The sequence below is a fragment of the Daphnia carinata genome, chromosome 6, assembly GCF_022539665.2.
Source record: "Daphnia carinata strain CSIRO-1 chromosome 6, CSIRO_AGI_Dcar_HiC_V3, whole genome shotgun sequence".
NCBI lineage: Eukaryota > Metazoa > Arthropoda > Branchiopoda > Diplostraca > Daphniidae > Daphnia > Daphnia carinata.
The window spans coordinates 7815904-7828279 of NC_081336.1; the positions used below are offsets into that span (position 1 = coordinate 7815904).

The 12376-nt window shown below is 40.5% G+C and overlaps 3 protein-coding genes across 3 annotated transcripts; 2 read left to right on the forward strand and 1 right to left on the reverse strand.

Annotated features, from left to right (window-relative positions):
• Positions 1-13: 13 nt before the first annotated feature.
• LOC130702078 (HEAT repeat-containing protein 1-like) lies at positions 14-7187 on the forward strand. The gene is made up of 13 exons (XM_057523744.2): positions 14-240; positions 297-1009; positions 1071-1390; positions 1454-1763; positions 1818-2006; positions 2073-2268; positions 2329-2630; positions 2693-3631; positions 3690-3965; positions 4025-4292; positions 4355-5312; positions 5373-5958; positions 6012-7187. The coding sequence occupies exons 1-13, from the start codon at positions 102-104 to the stop codon at positions 7116-7118; spliced, it is 6303 nt and encodes a 2100-aa protein (XP_057379727.1). The 5' UTR covers positions 14-101; the 3' UTR covers positions 7119-7187.
• A 674-nt stretch (positions 7188-7861) lies between these two features.
• Positions 7862-8795, reverse strand: LOC130702114 (endocuticle structural glycoprotein ABD-4-like). The gene is made up of 3 exons (XM_057523784.2): positions 8676-8795; positions 8413-8600; positions 7862-8346 (listed from the first exon to the last, which is right to left on the reverse strand). The coding sequence occupies exons 1-3, from the start codon at positions 8682-8684 to the stop codon at positions 7974-7976; spliced, it is 570 nt and encodes a 189-aa protein (XP_057379767.1). The 5' UTR covers positions 8685-8795; the 3' UTR covers positions 7862-7973.
• Positions 8796-10059: 1264 nt separating this feature from the next.
• Positions 10060-10988, forward strand: LOC130702120 (endocuticle structural glycoprotein ABD-4-like). The gene is made up of 3 exons (XM_057523789.2): positions 10060-10191; positions 10253-10440; positions 10507-10988. The coding sequence occupies exons 1-3, from the start codon at positions 10183-10185 to the stop codon at positions 10877-10879; spliced, it is 570 nt and encodes a 189-aa protein (XP_057379772.1). The 5' UTR covers positions 10060-10182; the 3' UTR covers positions 10880-10988.
• The last annotated feature ends 1388 nt before the right edge of the window (positions 10989-12376 follow it).

Here is a 12376-nt window from a genome sequence, read left to right on the forward strand (position 1 = left end):
CAACGATTTTTTTCAATAGTAGTCTGCTCGGTGTGTTACACGTGGTTTCCGAATCAAGCATACATTTTCCTACTGATGTGAAGCTATTAGCATTATTTAAAATGACAAGTTTATCACGTCAACTTAAAAAACTTGCAGCGCCCCAAACTTCTTTACTAAAACTTGACAAAAAGAAGCCTTCCCTCCTCTTTGACCCGCTAGAAGCAGCGAATTTAGACAGAGATGCAGTTTTCGAAATCGGTAGGTTTTGTTGTATGTGAGGTTTCGAAACAGTGACTAAAAACTTTTATTTGCAGGTTTGTCGGGTCTTGAAGATCTGGAGAAACTTGACGTACGATTTAGCGAGTTTCGCAATTCTCTTTATTCACTTACATCAAAACAGTTTGAACGATCTGTTCATACAGTGGAAGTCAATACGAAAATCGATGAAGAAATTGAAAGATTCCTCATTTTGTTATCTCCATATTTTACGTTAAGAAGCTCCCAAAAAGCATTGGAATGGCTTGTGAATCGGTTCCATATTCACCAGTTCAACACAGATGCCTTTATCATGTGCATCCTACCGTTCCATGACACAAAAATTTTTGTGCGAGCTATTCAACTTATTGCATTGAGAAACCAATTTGGTCAATGGGATTGGCTCCGTCCTCTCCAAAAGCCTGGAATTCCTCTACCAAAGAACACACTTCTCAATTGTTGTGCAAAGGATGTTGGACTCATCAAACTCATTTGTGCAAATTTAGATAAAGCCACAAAAATTCATTCAGAAAAACCATCTGTGTTGAATGTTTTCATCGCATTTTTCACCTCGACAATCATCGGAATGGTGGAGCGCTCTAATGGAGTAAGCGAAGAGCAATTGGCTATTCTTCTCCCATCCATTCTTAACGGTCTCGTCAGCAAATTTCCTGATCTTGTTGCTGGATGTTACATGATCGTCGCACAGTTGAATAGAAAAGCAAACCTGAGTCCACGGGTTGCAGAAGATTTGGTTGTATCAACAATAAAAGTATTTCTGAAAAAGAAAAGTATATTGTTTCTGTTTACTAATTAAACATTTCTCGTTACAGGGAATGATTCCTTCATTGACATTAGAAGCTGTCACGTTACTTATTGTATTGTGTGATCGGCAAGAAAAGCATACATTTGGTGTCGCCCAAATGCAAAAATCCATCAAATCTCTCCTTTTGAGTGAGGAACTTCTTCCATCAATTGGCACCCTTGCATCCTGTCACCAGGTTTCGTCATTCATATCGGCATTGATACAGGGCTTCGTTTTGGAGCTAGGGCAGAACACTAAGATCTTACGCTTCAAAAAAATTCAAACTTTTTTGACAAATATGATTGAAGAAGTGCGTTTCATCGGGGAAGATTCAACAGTTGTCGTCAAGTAAGTACTATACATGCCTGTTCGTGCTTTTGTAGCTGTACATATAATTATTTTTGGCGTTAGGTCTTTTATTTACGGATATTTAGAAGCAATCGAAAAGATGGACGTAGCTTCTAAGAACAAGCTGCAAATAGTAATCGTTTCAATTCTGGATCGTCTGGAGAAACAATATCCTGTCGATTTTGAGAAAGCTATTCATCTATCGACGGTTGATCATGCCATCAGCGTTGAACGCAAGGAAGAAATGCGTAAATTGCTCGGAGCGAATTGGGATGTGGATCATACCTCGCTCTTTTTGAAATTGAATCATAGCTCTGCTGAAGTCAGACTAGATGCAATTCGATCAGTTGTTCAAGCTGTGCAGCAGGGAAAGGTGTGAACGACACTTTAAATGATTTCTACTACAATTATTGATTTTGTTCGTCAGGTACGCAACATGAGCTTTGCCGTGTCCAGCATTATTGAACGACTTACTGACACTGACGCCCTAGTTGTCAGTGAAGTACTTCGCCTTGGTGAAAACCTGTTAACTATTCTTCCAAATGACAGACAGTTTGCAATATTGCGGGCTGCCCTGGGCAGTGGTCTGCCAGGAGATAGTGAAATCTGGAATCCTGTAAGCAAATTATTACTAACCATGAAATTCTCGAATTAACTAATAATTTTGTTTTGTTCCTCAAAGGTCCGGCTAAGTTTGATCAAATTACTTTGCAGCAAAACTTATATCGATAAACTCAATGAGGACGAGTTAGTTGAACTCTTTTTGGCTCTGCTACCTTTCCTTGTTGCTATTGGTAAGGCGGGATTGGAATTAACGATGCAAATCGCTGTCTCCGAATTGCAAAAACACTCTCCAATGCTTCAAGTTCTCGCCCAAGGTATATAAGTCATTTTTATTAAGTGAAGCAAGCTATTAACTACTGTTTTGTTTAAAATAGAAATTGGACGCCGCAAAGAAAATGCACAAATTGCGAAAGAATGGAAAAATGATGAAATGATCACATACAATTTACATGAAGTCATGCGCCAGGTCAAGCCATTTTCAAGTGAACAATTGAACGTGAAACTTGGCGAAAGAATCCTAGGATGTATTCAAGATCCTTTAACACACCCATCTCTTTCTGTACCGGCCATTTTGGTTATGGCAGCGCTTATCCAAGGCGAATCGAATGCATTAGTAGCTACCAAAATGGCTACTCAATTTGTTGATGTTTTATTTGGAATGCTTAAAACCGCCAAGGTAATTCAAACAACTAATTAGAATATTAATAAAATTCGGTAAGCTTTAATTGTATTTTAAAGGCGAATCCGCGTGCGGAGGACAAAGGGAAGAATCGCATTCGTGCGTATCTACTTCAAGCCCGTGAAAAAGGTGTTGTTGCCCATGATGCTCTTCTTTATGGAGCAATGGAGGTGTTCCAGGGCCTTCCAATTGATTGTATCAAAATGTTTAAAAGGCAGTGGATGACCCTGACTAACGTTGATGATCCCAACGATACCAGCGTGCTGTTTTTGCTGGGTCTATTTCGTTTCCTTGTATTGGGACTGACTTCGAAATCTACCACATCGTTCCAGACATCTCTGCAAATCTTTTTTGACCGTATGAAAGAAGCGGAAACGAAATTATTATTTCTCAGCCTCGTATGGAACAACCCGGAAGCTCCTGATTCTTTGAAGATAGTAGCTCTTAAAATGGGTTCGTTGTACCTGGAACAAGCTGCTGCAAGAAATACTTGGGCTATCCAGTACAGCTCTTCTGTTGTTCCTCAACTTCTTTGCTGTTTGACATCCACTAATCCAGTTATTCGTCAGCACGCGTTGGCCGTCTTCAAAGTATTGGGGTCCTCGTTTTCAACTTCTTCGAAAACATACGGCACTCTCATAGTCGATATCCATCAAGCTGCTGAAGAATTAAAAATTGACGAGGAACAAGTCAAAGTAGTCTTGGCTAGATATTTATCTAAGAAGGTTGCCTCCCCTACGTCCGCAGCTTTGTTCGAATTGCTTATCTTAAATGATGTTCCAGATTGTGTAAAACAAGGACTTCTGAAGGCTCTTGAACAAGTGAATTCAGCAGCAATCTTGACGCGATTATTGCCGTTGATTGAGGAATTCATCAGTAAAACGGACGTTTCACTCTCAGCAATCCAATCAAATATCTTGACCATGCTCTTGGAAAGGTTCTCTCCTGAGTCTGCTTCTATAATCACCAAACCCGAAGGCTGGAACTGTTTCCAAAAAGTAAAAGTTTCATATTTTGTTCTTGAAAGAGCAGTTAATTAAATTTTAAATTGATTAGGCACTACGTTCATCTAATAATGCCATCGTGACTGGAGAACAACTAGTTGTTCTCTCACCTCAGGATATCGTAATTGAAGTCATCACCAAAGATTTCTTCCGAGTTCTACCCACCGAGTCCATTAAGCTCAAAATTTTCGATGAGTTGTTGGAAATCATCATCGATACGGACAAGACAGTGACGGCCAGGCAGGCACGACGTGCGTTAAAAAGAATTTCATATGATGCGGCTTTGTTGATGAAACAACTTGAATTCAAGTCCCAGCCAATTGAATCGGTAATTTATATTTAATTTCCCGATTTCAATTATTTTGTTTAATAACGTTTGTCTTACAGAAGGTGGATATTAAAGTGAGCGAATTGAGAGGACGTCGTCAACGTCAGCAATCACTTAAGCCGAGTCAGTGTCTTCTTTGGAACAGGATCTTGGCCGTTTTGGAAATGCTCCAAATCAAAAAAGAAATTGCCAGTATTCATTTACTGATTGCCCCTCTCTTCGACTTGCTGAAGATTTGCCTGGATGAAGAAGAACAGGCCCCACTAGAGTATTCAAAACAGTTGATCCTCTCTTGTCTATTGAGCTGTTGTCAAAAACTTCCTCAAGGTTAATTCCACTTCTTTATTTTTAAATAAAATTTAAGTAATCATTTTCCTTTCTTCAAATAGGAGATAGCGTGAAACTAGCCTCGGAATTCAACACAGGATTGATTGTACAATGCATCCGCGTCTCGAACAATCCGCAAACACACCACCAGGCTCTACTTCTGCTATCCCTGGCTGCTCAACTTTTCTCCAGTCACGTGTTGCACAACATTATGGCCATTTTCACTTTTATGGGCACATCTGTTCTGCGTCAGGACGACGCTTACAGTTTCCAAGTGATTGCCAAGACACTCGAGTCCGTCATTCCGACGTTAATCGAAGCTTCAATGAAAACGGCTGTAGAACCAGTCGTGACGACCGTTATTCATGTTTTTGCCGATGCTCTTCCTGAAGTGCCTGAACATCGTAGGATCCCCGTTTTCGACAGATTATTGACAACGTTAGATCCTGAAATTTACTTTTGGCTTGCTCCTACACTCATCCTACCGAATATGGCCACACAAGGACCCCGGCTTGGGAGGGGGTTGGTTAAAGAGGAAGAGAAGGATCGTATCGCTCCTGATGTCGAGTTTTCTTTGAATGTTTGTCATCTATACAAGCCGCAAGTGCAACTCAATGCCTGCACCAGGATGATTGAGTACTTGCAGTTGGTGCCGGTAGAGAAAGACGAAAGGCGTCGAGTGGCAAGCACGGAAAATAAAGACATGACGGAGGGAAGCTCACCTTTTAGTCTTGATCTTCACAGTACCCGACAATTGTGCCACTTTAAATTGCTAATGGTCAATTTCATATCTACACTTTTATCGTCTAACCGACTGGTTGAGCAACTGGTGGAGCTGGAAGAAGCAGAAAAACCTTCGCTGGAGAAGCTTTATCAGAAATTAGTTGAAACAGCTTTAGAATATACCCAATCAATTTCACGTCAAGTGGATCTACCATTGAAAGTCACTTCAGCCGAACAGGGTCCAAACCCCAAATTTTGGCGAGCTTTGCTTCATCGTTCTTATGACGTCATTGACAGGTAACTTGCTCAATCAGATTTAAACTGTTGTAATTATTAAATTGTTATTCGTTTTTACAGAGTTAATAGCTTGCTTCCTCGAGCCATGTTCATCTCAGTGGTGCACTCTTTGTTATCGCATTCATTACCATCGATCCGACGCCGTGCCATGGAATTACTGAGTGCTAAACTTCAACATCAATCCAACTTTTTCTCTCTGCCTCTGGATGAATCCGTCCTGCTGGAATTGATTCCTTCATTGACTGCCATTGCTAATGGCCAGGGATCGAACGAGGAAGCTGCTCTTAATCAGCAAACGGCTTTCTTTACCCTCAAATTGTTATGCCGTTGTTTGGGACCATCGGCCAGCACTTCGTTCCGTCCGGTTTTGGATGTCGTAGTTGATACGATTTCACCTGAAAAATCAAGTTCAACCACCGTCTTGGCATCGGCATTCCTCTGCTTGGCTGAGCTTATTCAAAACATGGGCGTCCAATCCCTACCACATCTTCCACGTTACGGTGCTAACCTAGTAGCCCGTTTAGGAGACATATCCAGCATCGAAAACCACGATCTATTATTGCTGAGTGTAGTGACAGCCGTGTGCAAGTTGGTAGAAACGTTGCCACAATTCCTCGTGCCCTATCTGCCTCCCATTCTAAAACAGGTAATGCGTTTTAAAGCAATTTTGATATTTTATCTGATTTTTGAAATTTTTAGATCTGTTACCTGTCGGCCAAACAACCTGTTAATGAGAAACCATCGCAATTGCAATCACGTCTTCAGAATATTCGACATTCGTTGGCAACGGCCAGCGTACCTCGTTCATTAATTAATGGAGTAACACAAGTCTACGCCGAAGTGTCAATGATTGAAAGTGGAACATTCGTTCCATCGCCATCTATCGGCCCGTTGATGTCCATCCTATCGGAAAGCTTTGCCGCCATGAGCTCAGAAGAATTGACTATCCAATTACCTGCTTTAACGAGCTTCTTCATTAAGGCATTAGATGCTCGTTCGTTACTGAGCGTCCAGCAAGCAACGATTGAGCAAATGAATGCGGCCGAAGAACCTGTTGTTTCTGCGTTAGTATCTTTGGTACTGAAGCTCTCGGAAGCCAGTTTCCGTCCGTTGTTTTTCCAGCTGTACGAATGGGCTACGAGGATCACTGATATGCGCAAGGAACGTCTCGTTTCATTTTACAACATAACGATGCAAATTGCTGAAAAATTGAAGGGCCTCTTTGTCGTCTTTGCTGGACATTTCATCCGGAATGCAGCACAGGTGATTGCGGATACGAATTACACGCAAAAGGGATCGTTGCCATTCACTGGCCCACATGCCGAAGGCAATACCGTGATGCTGCTGGAATACGTGCTGAGATGCCTGTACCGCGTTTGTTTGCACGACAATGAGAATTTCATCAACAAGGAACGATTCGAAACATTGATGGAACCATTGGTTGATCAACTGGACAATCAGCTTGGAAATGAAGATGTCGTACGACGAAGAGTCAAGGATCTACTCGTTCCCTTGCTGGCCCAAATGGCCGTTGCTGCTAGTGATGACTATCTATGGAAGGCATTGCATTATCAATTGCTGCTGAAGACCAGGAGTAATTCACCTCACGTCCGCTTGGGTTCGCTTAGTGCGTTGTCTGCTTTAGTTGAGAAACTAGGAGAGGATTACCTGGCCTTATTGCCGGAAGCTATTCCGTTCTTGGCCGAACTGCTTGAAGACGATGTTCACGAAGTGGAAGTAGCAGCCCAGACAACCATTGCCAATATGGAAAATATGCTTGGCGAACCTTTGCAAAAATATTTCTAGACTCTTTCGTATTTTGGTTGAAGAAATTGTATCGGGACTCAGCAAAATTAAATACTTTTTTTGTGTGTATGCAGGAACATCTGATTTTGATCTATATAAGAATGTTTTATTTTAAGTAGAAGGACGTAACGAAAGTGGGTGACGGCGAAGGACGGGCTGCGACATAGACTTCTCTAAAAACCTTTCACTATGAAATTAGCATTTCATTATTGCGAATCGCTTTAATTCTGCCATTATGGAACCTTCGGAAATTGAATCTATTTGCTGATGGAAAGCGACGTTGCCAGCTAAATCACCAAAACAGGATCCTTGCCAGCATATCTTCGAGGACAGAAACAAAACCGGACGGTGGCCTGTTTAGATTTTCTATTTTTTACGGATCATAGACGAACAGATAAAGAGAAAGGTTTCCATTGTTGGCACGGGGAATTTTTCGTCTCAAAACATTGGACGCTAATGCGTGTGTAGTCTTAAACCACTTTCCCTTGATCGCCAAAAATTTTAGGGGAATTTTGGATAGTAAAACTGGTCTAGTTTCGTTGTGGTTGAAATGAAGTTCTAAATCCCACTTAATTATTCCGGTTACACAAGAAAATAATCTGCTTTTCACAAATGAATCAATACTCTCATAGATTTTTTACTGCTTAAATCGTGCCATTATGTAACGTCAACAAATGTTTAACTTTTCAAGACTTCTCGATAATTTGTAACCGGATTTACTTAACAAAAAAAGAACTGAATCGTTATGCGTAGAATCTTTTTATTTGTGCACACCGCAGATATAACATCGTATGGCATCCACTTATATAGACTGATGTAATTGTCTTATACATATAGACTTTTCATTGAAATAATTTAATAGCGAGAGCTGGGGGCGGAGTAAGTGTTGGCGGAGTAAGAGTTACCACCATAGCCTAGACCAGTGCGGGAGTAGGGAAGAGCTGGGGCAACGGGGATCTCGTACTCATGAACGGGAGCAACTGGGAGCTCGTAAACATGGACGGGAGCAACGGGCAAGTGGTCACCTTTGGGCTGGAATCCGTTCTCATCAGCGACCCAAGTCAATGTGACTTTCTGGCCTTCAGGAGAAACCCAGTAGGAAGATCCTCTGTTGGTGTTGCCCAAAACATCCTCGTAAGTGGCCTTTCCGTAAGAATCGTAGCTGGTTCCTTGAAGTCTCTTCTGGACTTGGGACTCCTCACGGGTGGTGTAGTCAGATCCAGCGTAGCTGTAACCACATCCAGTACACGGATATTACAAACAATTTCGGATAATATAATGATAGGGAATATACCTCCACTTGCTGCTTCCATCGAGATTGCGCTCATCAGATTGGCTGGTGATGGTGATACCGCCGTACTTGTTGTCCTTGTAGCCGGAAGATCCATAGCTAGACGGGGCATAGCCGGAAGGGGCGTAGCTAGGAGTAGCGTAGCTGGAAGGAGCAGCGGCAGCAACGGCCAAGAGAGCGGCAATGACAAACTAATAAAGAAATTAGAAATCAATTGCTGATGAATTTGTTTAAAAGTATAATGCTGAGATAATGTTTTTTCTTACCAATTTCATGTTGGCTTTGGAAGATTACTCAGAGAACTGATGTCCAAAGATTGTTTGAAAGGGACTTTAAATAGTCACCAAAGGGCGTGTACTGTTATGACATTTTAAGTTTGTTGATCCAGTTTTGCATTGATGACCATTTCACTGGTATGTCCTCGATAAGCCCTTAACATGTTCCAGGTTGAGATGGCGTGATTTGCCGTGATTGCTCCCGGCAAACCATACCTGAAAGATTATATTTACTTTCAAATATTTTGTCAAACTCGATAAAACTTAACACAGGATAACACAGCCAACAGAGATCACCTTCTTTTTCGTTCAACTAGGTCATTTGTCCTTCACGCAACTATAAGAAACCAGCGATACAAGTCGAGTGGCTCAGTTGTTCAAGTTAATCAACAAAGTCAACATGAAATTGGTACGTATAACAGGTAAACCTGAACAACACAAATAGGGATCTTCCTACTAGGTTTCAACCGAAGGCCAGATATTTACATTGACCTGGAACACCAGTGAGGCCGGATCCCAGCCCCAAGGTGATCACATGCCCGTTACCGCCGCATACGAAATCCCCGTTCGAATGCCCTTTAACAGTATAGTCTACAAGATCTAGTAAATTATTGTTGTATCGACTGAACATGTTATTCATTTGGTGTAAATAAAAAAAAGTAAACATTAAAAATAATTTATCTGAATTAATTATTGACCCGCCCTCCAACCTGTTCTCATTTTGACTAATGTATTTCGATACAAAATAAGAGATTGTGTGGTATGAATTTTCACACCCTAACATGGTAGGATTGAAAACCCATAAATCTCAAAGCAACTGAGATGTGTAAAAATAATATGAAATCTTATATTACTTATACGAGCTTTTAAACTGTCAGAGCAAAAGGGAATAAGTTATTGCTTGTCGCACTTTGTTTGCAATCTTACGCAGGCGTTTTGATTGAAAATATTTTATCAGTTGTATTTCTTCATCGCATAGAGAAGTTTATTGCATAAGGTCTTTTCTACGTTTAATTTCACAATGCGTTAATTTCGCAACAAGATCAATTTGGACGAAAGTATTTAGGAGAATTCTATACCCAACCCCTCCGTATATGGCAATGATTGGGATGGATAAGAGATTGCGATTTAATAATTCTGTTAATACCATAAAAATCCAATGACCTACATATGAAAGTAAATCAAGCGCATTCTGAACTGCATTCGCTTGGGATGAGGCAATAGCGATGAATGCGCTAGTTCATTTACTAACATTCTCCACGCTGTATTTTAGGTAAACAGGATTTAAAAAAAAAGAGAATGCTTCACTATTACCTCAGTTAACAAAAGTAATAACTGCCTTTAGCAAATAGAACATGACCTAATTGGTGCGAAACGCTATCGCGGATTTTGGATATCCAAAACTGGTCATAGTTAGCCTTTCACCCGTTCATCGATCAATAAAAGCTCGGGTGTGCAGAGCCAAGAGTATCAGTTGTTCAAATCAACCGAATTCAACATGAAGCTGGTAAGAAAAAAAAACAATATTCAAAAACGACTTCAGTCATTGATTCAAATTGTTTTCTTAGTTCGTTATTGCCGCTCTCTTGGCCGTTGCTGCCGCCGCTCCTTCCAGCTACTCAACTCCTAGCTACGCCCCTTCCGGCTATGCCCCGTCTAGCTATGGATCTTCCGGCTACAAGGACAACAAGTACGGCGGTATCACCATCACCAGCCAATCTGATGAGCGCAATCTCGATGGAAGCAGCAAGTGGAGGTATATTCCCTATCATTATATTATCCGAAATTGTTTGTAATATCCGTGTACTGGATGTGGTTACAGCTACGCTGGATCTGACTACACCACCCGTGAGGAGTCCCAAGTCCAGAAGAGACTTCAAGGAACCAGCTACGATTCTTACGGAAAGGCCACTTACGAGGATGTTTTGGGCAACACCAACAGAGGATCTTCCTACTGGGTTTCTCCTGAAGGCCAGAAAGTCACATTGACCTGGGTCGCTGATGAGAACGGATTCCAGCCCAAAGGTGACCACTTGCCCGTTGCTCCCGTCCATGTTTACGAGCTCCCAGTTGCTCCCGTTCATGAGTACGAGATCCCCGTTGCCCCAGCTCTTCCCTACTCCCGCACTGGTCTAGGCTATGGTGGTAACTCTTACTCCGCCAACACTTACTCCGCCCCCAGCTCTCGCTATTAAATTATTACAATGAAAATACTATATATAAGACAATGACATCAGTCTATATAAGTGGATGCCATATTTCTATCTGAGGTGTGCACAAATAAAAATATTCTACGCAAAACGATTCAATGCTTTTGTGATTGTTCTTTGTTACGTAAGCTAAGAACTCGGGGCAACATGCAACTAGTTTTGATACTAAAATTGCTGAAAAGAAATAGCTGAATTCAAATTTATTCCTATTTCCAAAAAAGTGGTTCGAAAACAAATTCTGGGCTACAGTAGCACCAGACAAGAAGTGAAATGTGATAATGGAAAATGCATTACCTTGAACGAAAGCTAGTAGAACATGTGAAATGATAAGCATCATCTCGATTGCGGCATTTCTTGTCGACAAAGGCAGCCATGATTCCGAAACATTTCGTTACTTTTCCACTTTTACCACCAAAGGAAAAAGTGTGTTGAAAGAGAACTGATAACTGTGCACCATAACGGCTTTCAACATTCACGCCCATTGAGATATCACATTGGCAAAAGGGTAAGTTGTCCTTTATTCCGTAAGAACAAAGTAATTGCACTGTTTGAGTTCAAAGATATCAACTGAGTTAAGTAATACACCAAGGAATGCAATGAATTAAACCACTAGCTGTTTGCAACAAGAGAACGACTTCCGAACGTGCAGAGAACATGCTGGTCAGTGCTCTGTTAAGGGAGCTATGGCTATTCCTAAGAATCGATTTCAAGTTTTCGCAGCGATTCTTTATTTTGGCGCCATGCTTAGCTGGTTGCAAATGGGCAATGGCTGAGGCAGTAACCAAGGAACAAATTGGTAACTAAGTTAAGTCACGTGGTTTTAGCTTGGGTCAAGCAGACGACGGCTAACTGAGAATCATATAGACTTCCAATGAAAAAAATATTAACTTTTCTCCATGAAATACGGATAGAATTAGGGCTTTTAAAATACTGGCAGTAGCATGTATCCATGCACTATTCAATACATAATTATAATATACAAATATAAATACTGTATGTGGTTTAATTATATACAGATAGTTAATTTTAAACATAGGCACTTAAAGGAATTTCAACAGCAAAAAAAACGTACTTGTAAATACAATAAACAAATAATTTTTACACAAAAAAATTCAGCGTAAAATTCTGATCAGGAACGCACTAATTAGAATACTTTTTTATTCATAAATAAAAAATAAAGACTTTAAGTTTTTGTCGTTCGAAAGTCGGTTACTTTCCATACAACCACTGCTTGGATTGCGTCCGAAAAAAACTTTTGTTCTCAAAAACCAAAATCTTTTATTTATGAATATTTTATTTTTTTGTTAAGAGATATCCAATCAGAATTTTACGCTGAATTTTTCTATGTAAAAATTATTAACGTAGCTTATTTCTAAGTATAGTTTTTTAAATGTTTAAATTATCAAAATAGTCCCTGTTTTAAGTTAATCGTTTGAATATTATTCAACTTCATACGGCCTTATAATTTATGTATTCTAATTC

What these genes read in the sequence shown, in the direction of transcription:
- LOC130702078 (XM_057523744.2), top strand. Translation starts at nt 102, where the DNA reads ATGACAAGTTTATCACGTCAACTTAAAAAACTTGCAGCGCCCCAAACT. An exon ending in AAGCTGTGCAGCAGGGAAAG is followed by an intron (nt 1,764 to 1,817) that starts GTGTGAACGACA and finishes TTTGTTCGTCAG; the next exon opens with GTACGCAACATGAGCTTTGC. An exon ending in GCTTCAAGTTCTCGCCCAAG is followed by an intron (nt 2,269 to 2,328) that starts GTATATAAGTCA and finishes TGTTTAAAATAG; the next exon opens with AAATTGGACGCCGCAAAGAA.
- LOC130702114 (XM_057523784.2), bottom strand. An exon ending in GATGGAAGCAGCAAGTGGAG is followed by an intron (nt 8,347 to 8,412) that starts GTATATTCCCTA and finishes ATGTGGTTACAG; the next exon opens with CTACGCTGGATCTGACTACA.
- LOC130702120 (XM_057523789.2), top strand. An exon ending in GATGGAAGCAGCAAGTGGAG is followed by an intron (nt 10,441 to 10,506) that starts GTATATTCCCTA and finishes ATGTGGTTACAG; the next exon opens with CTACGCTGGATCTGACTACA.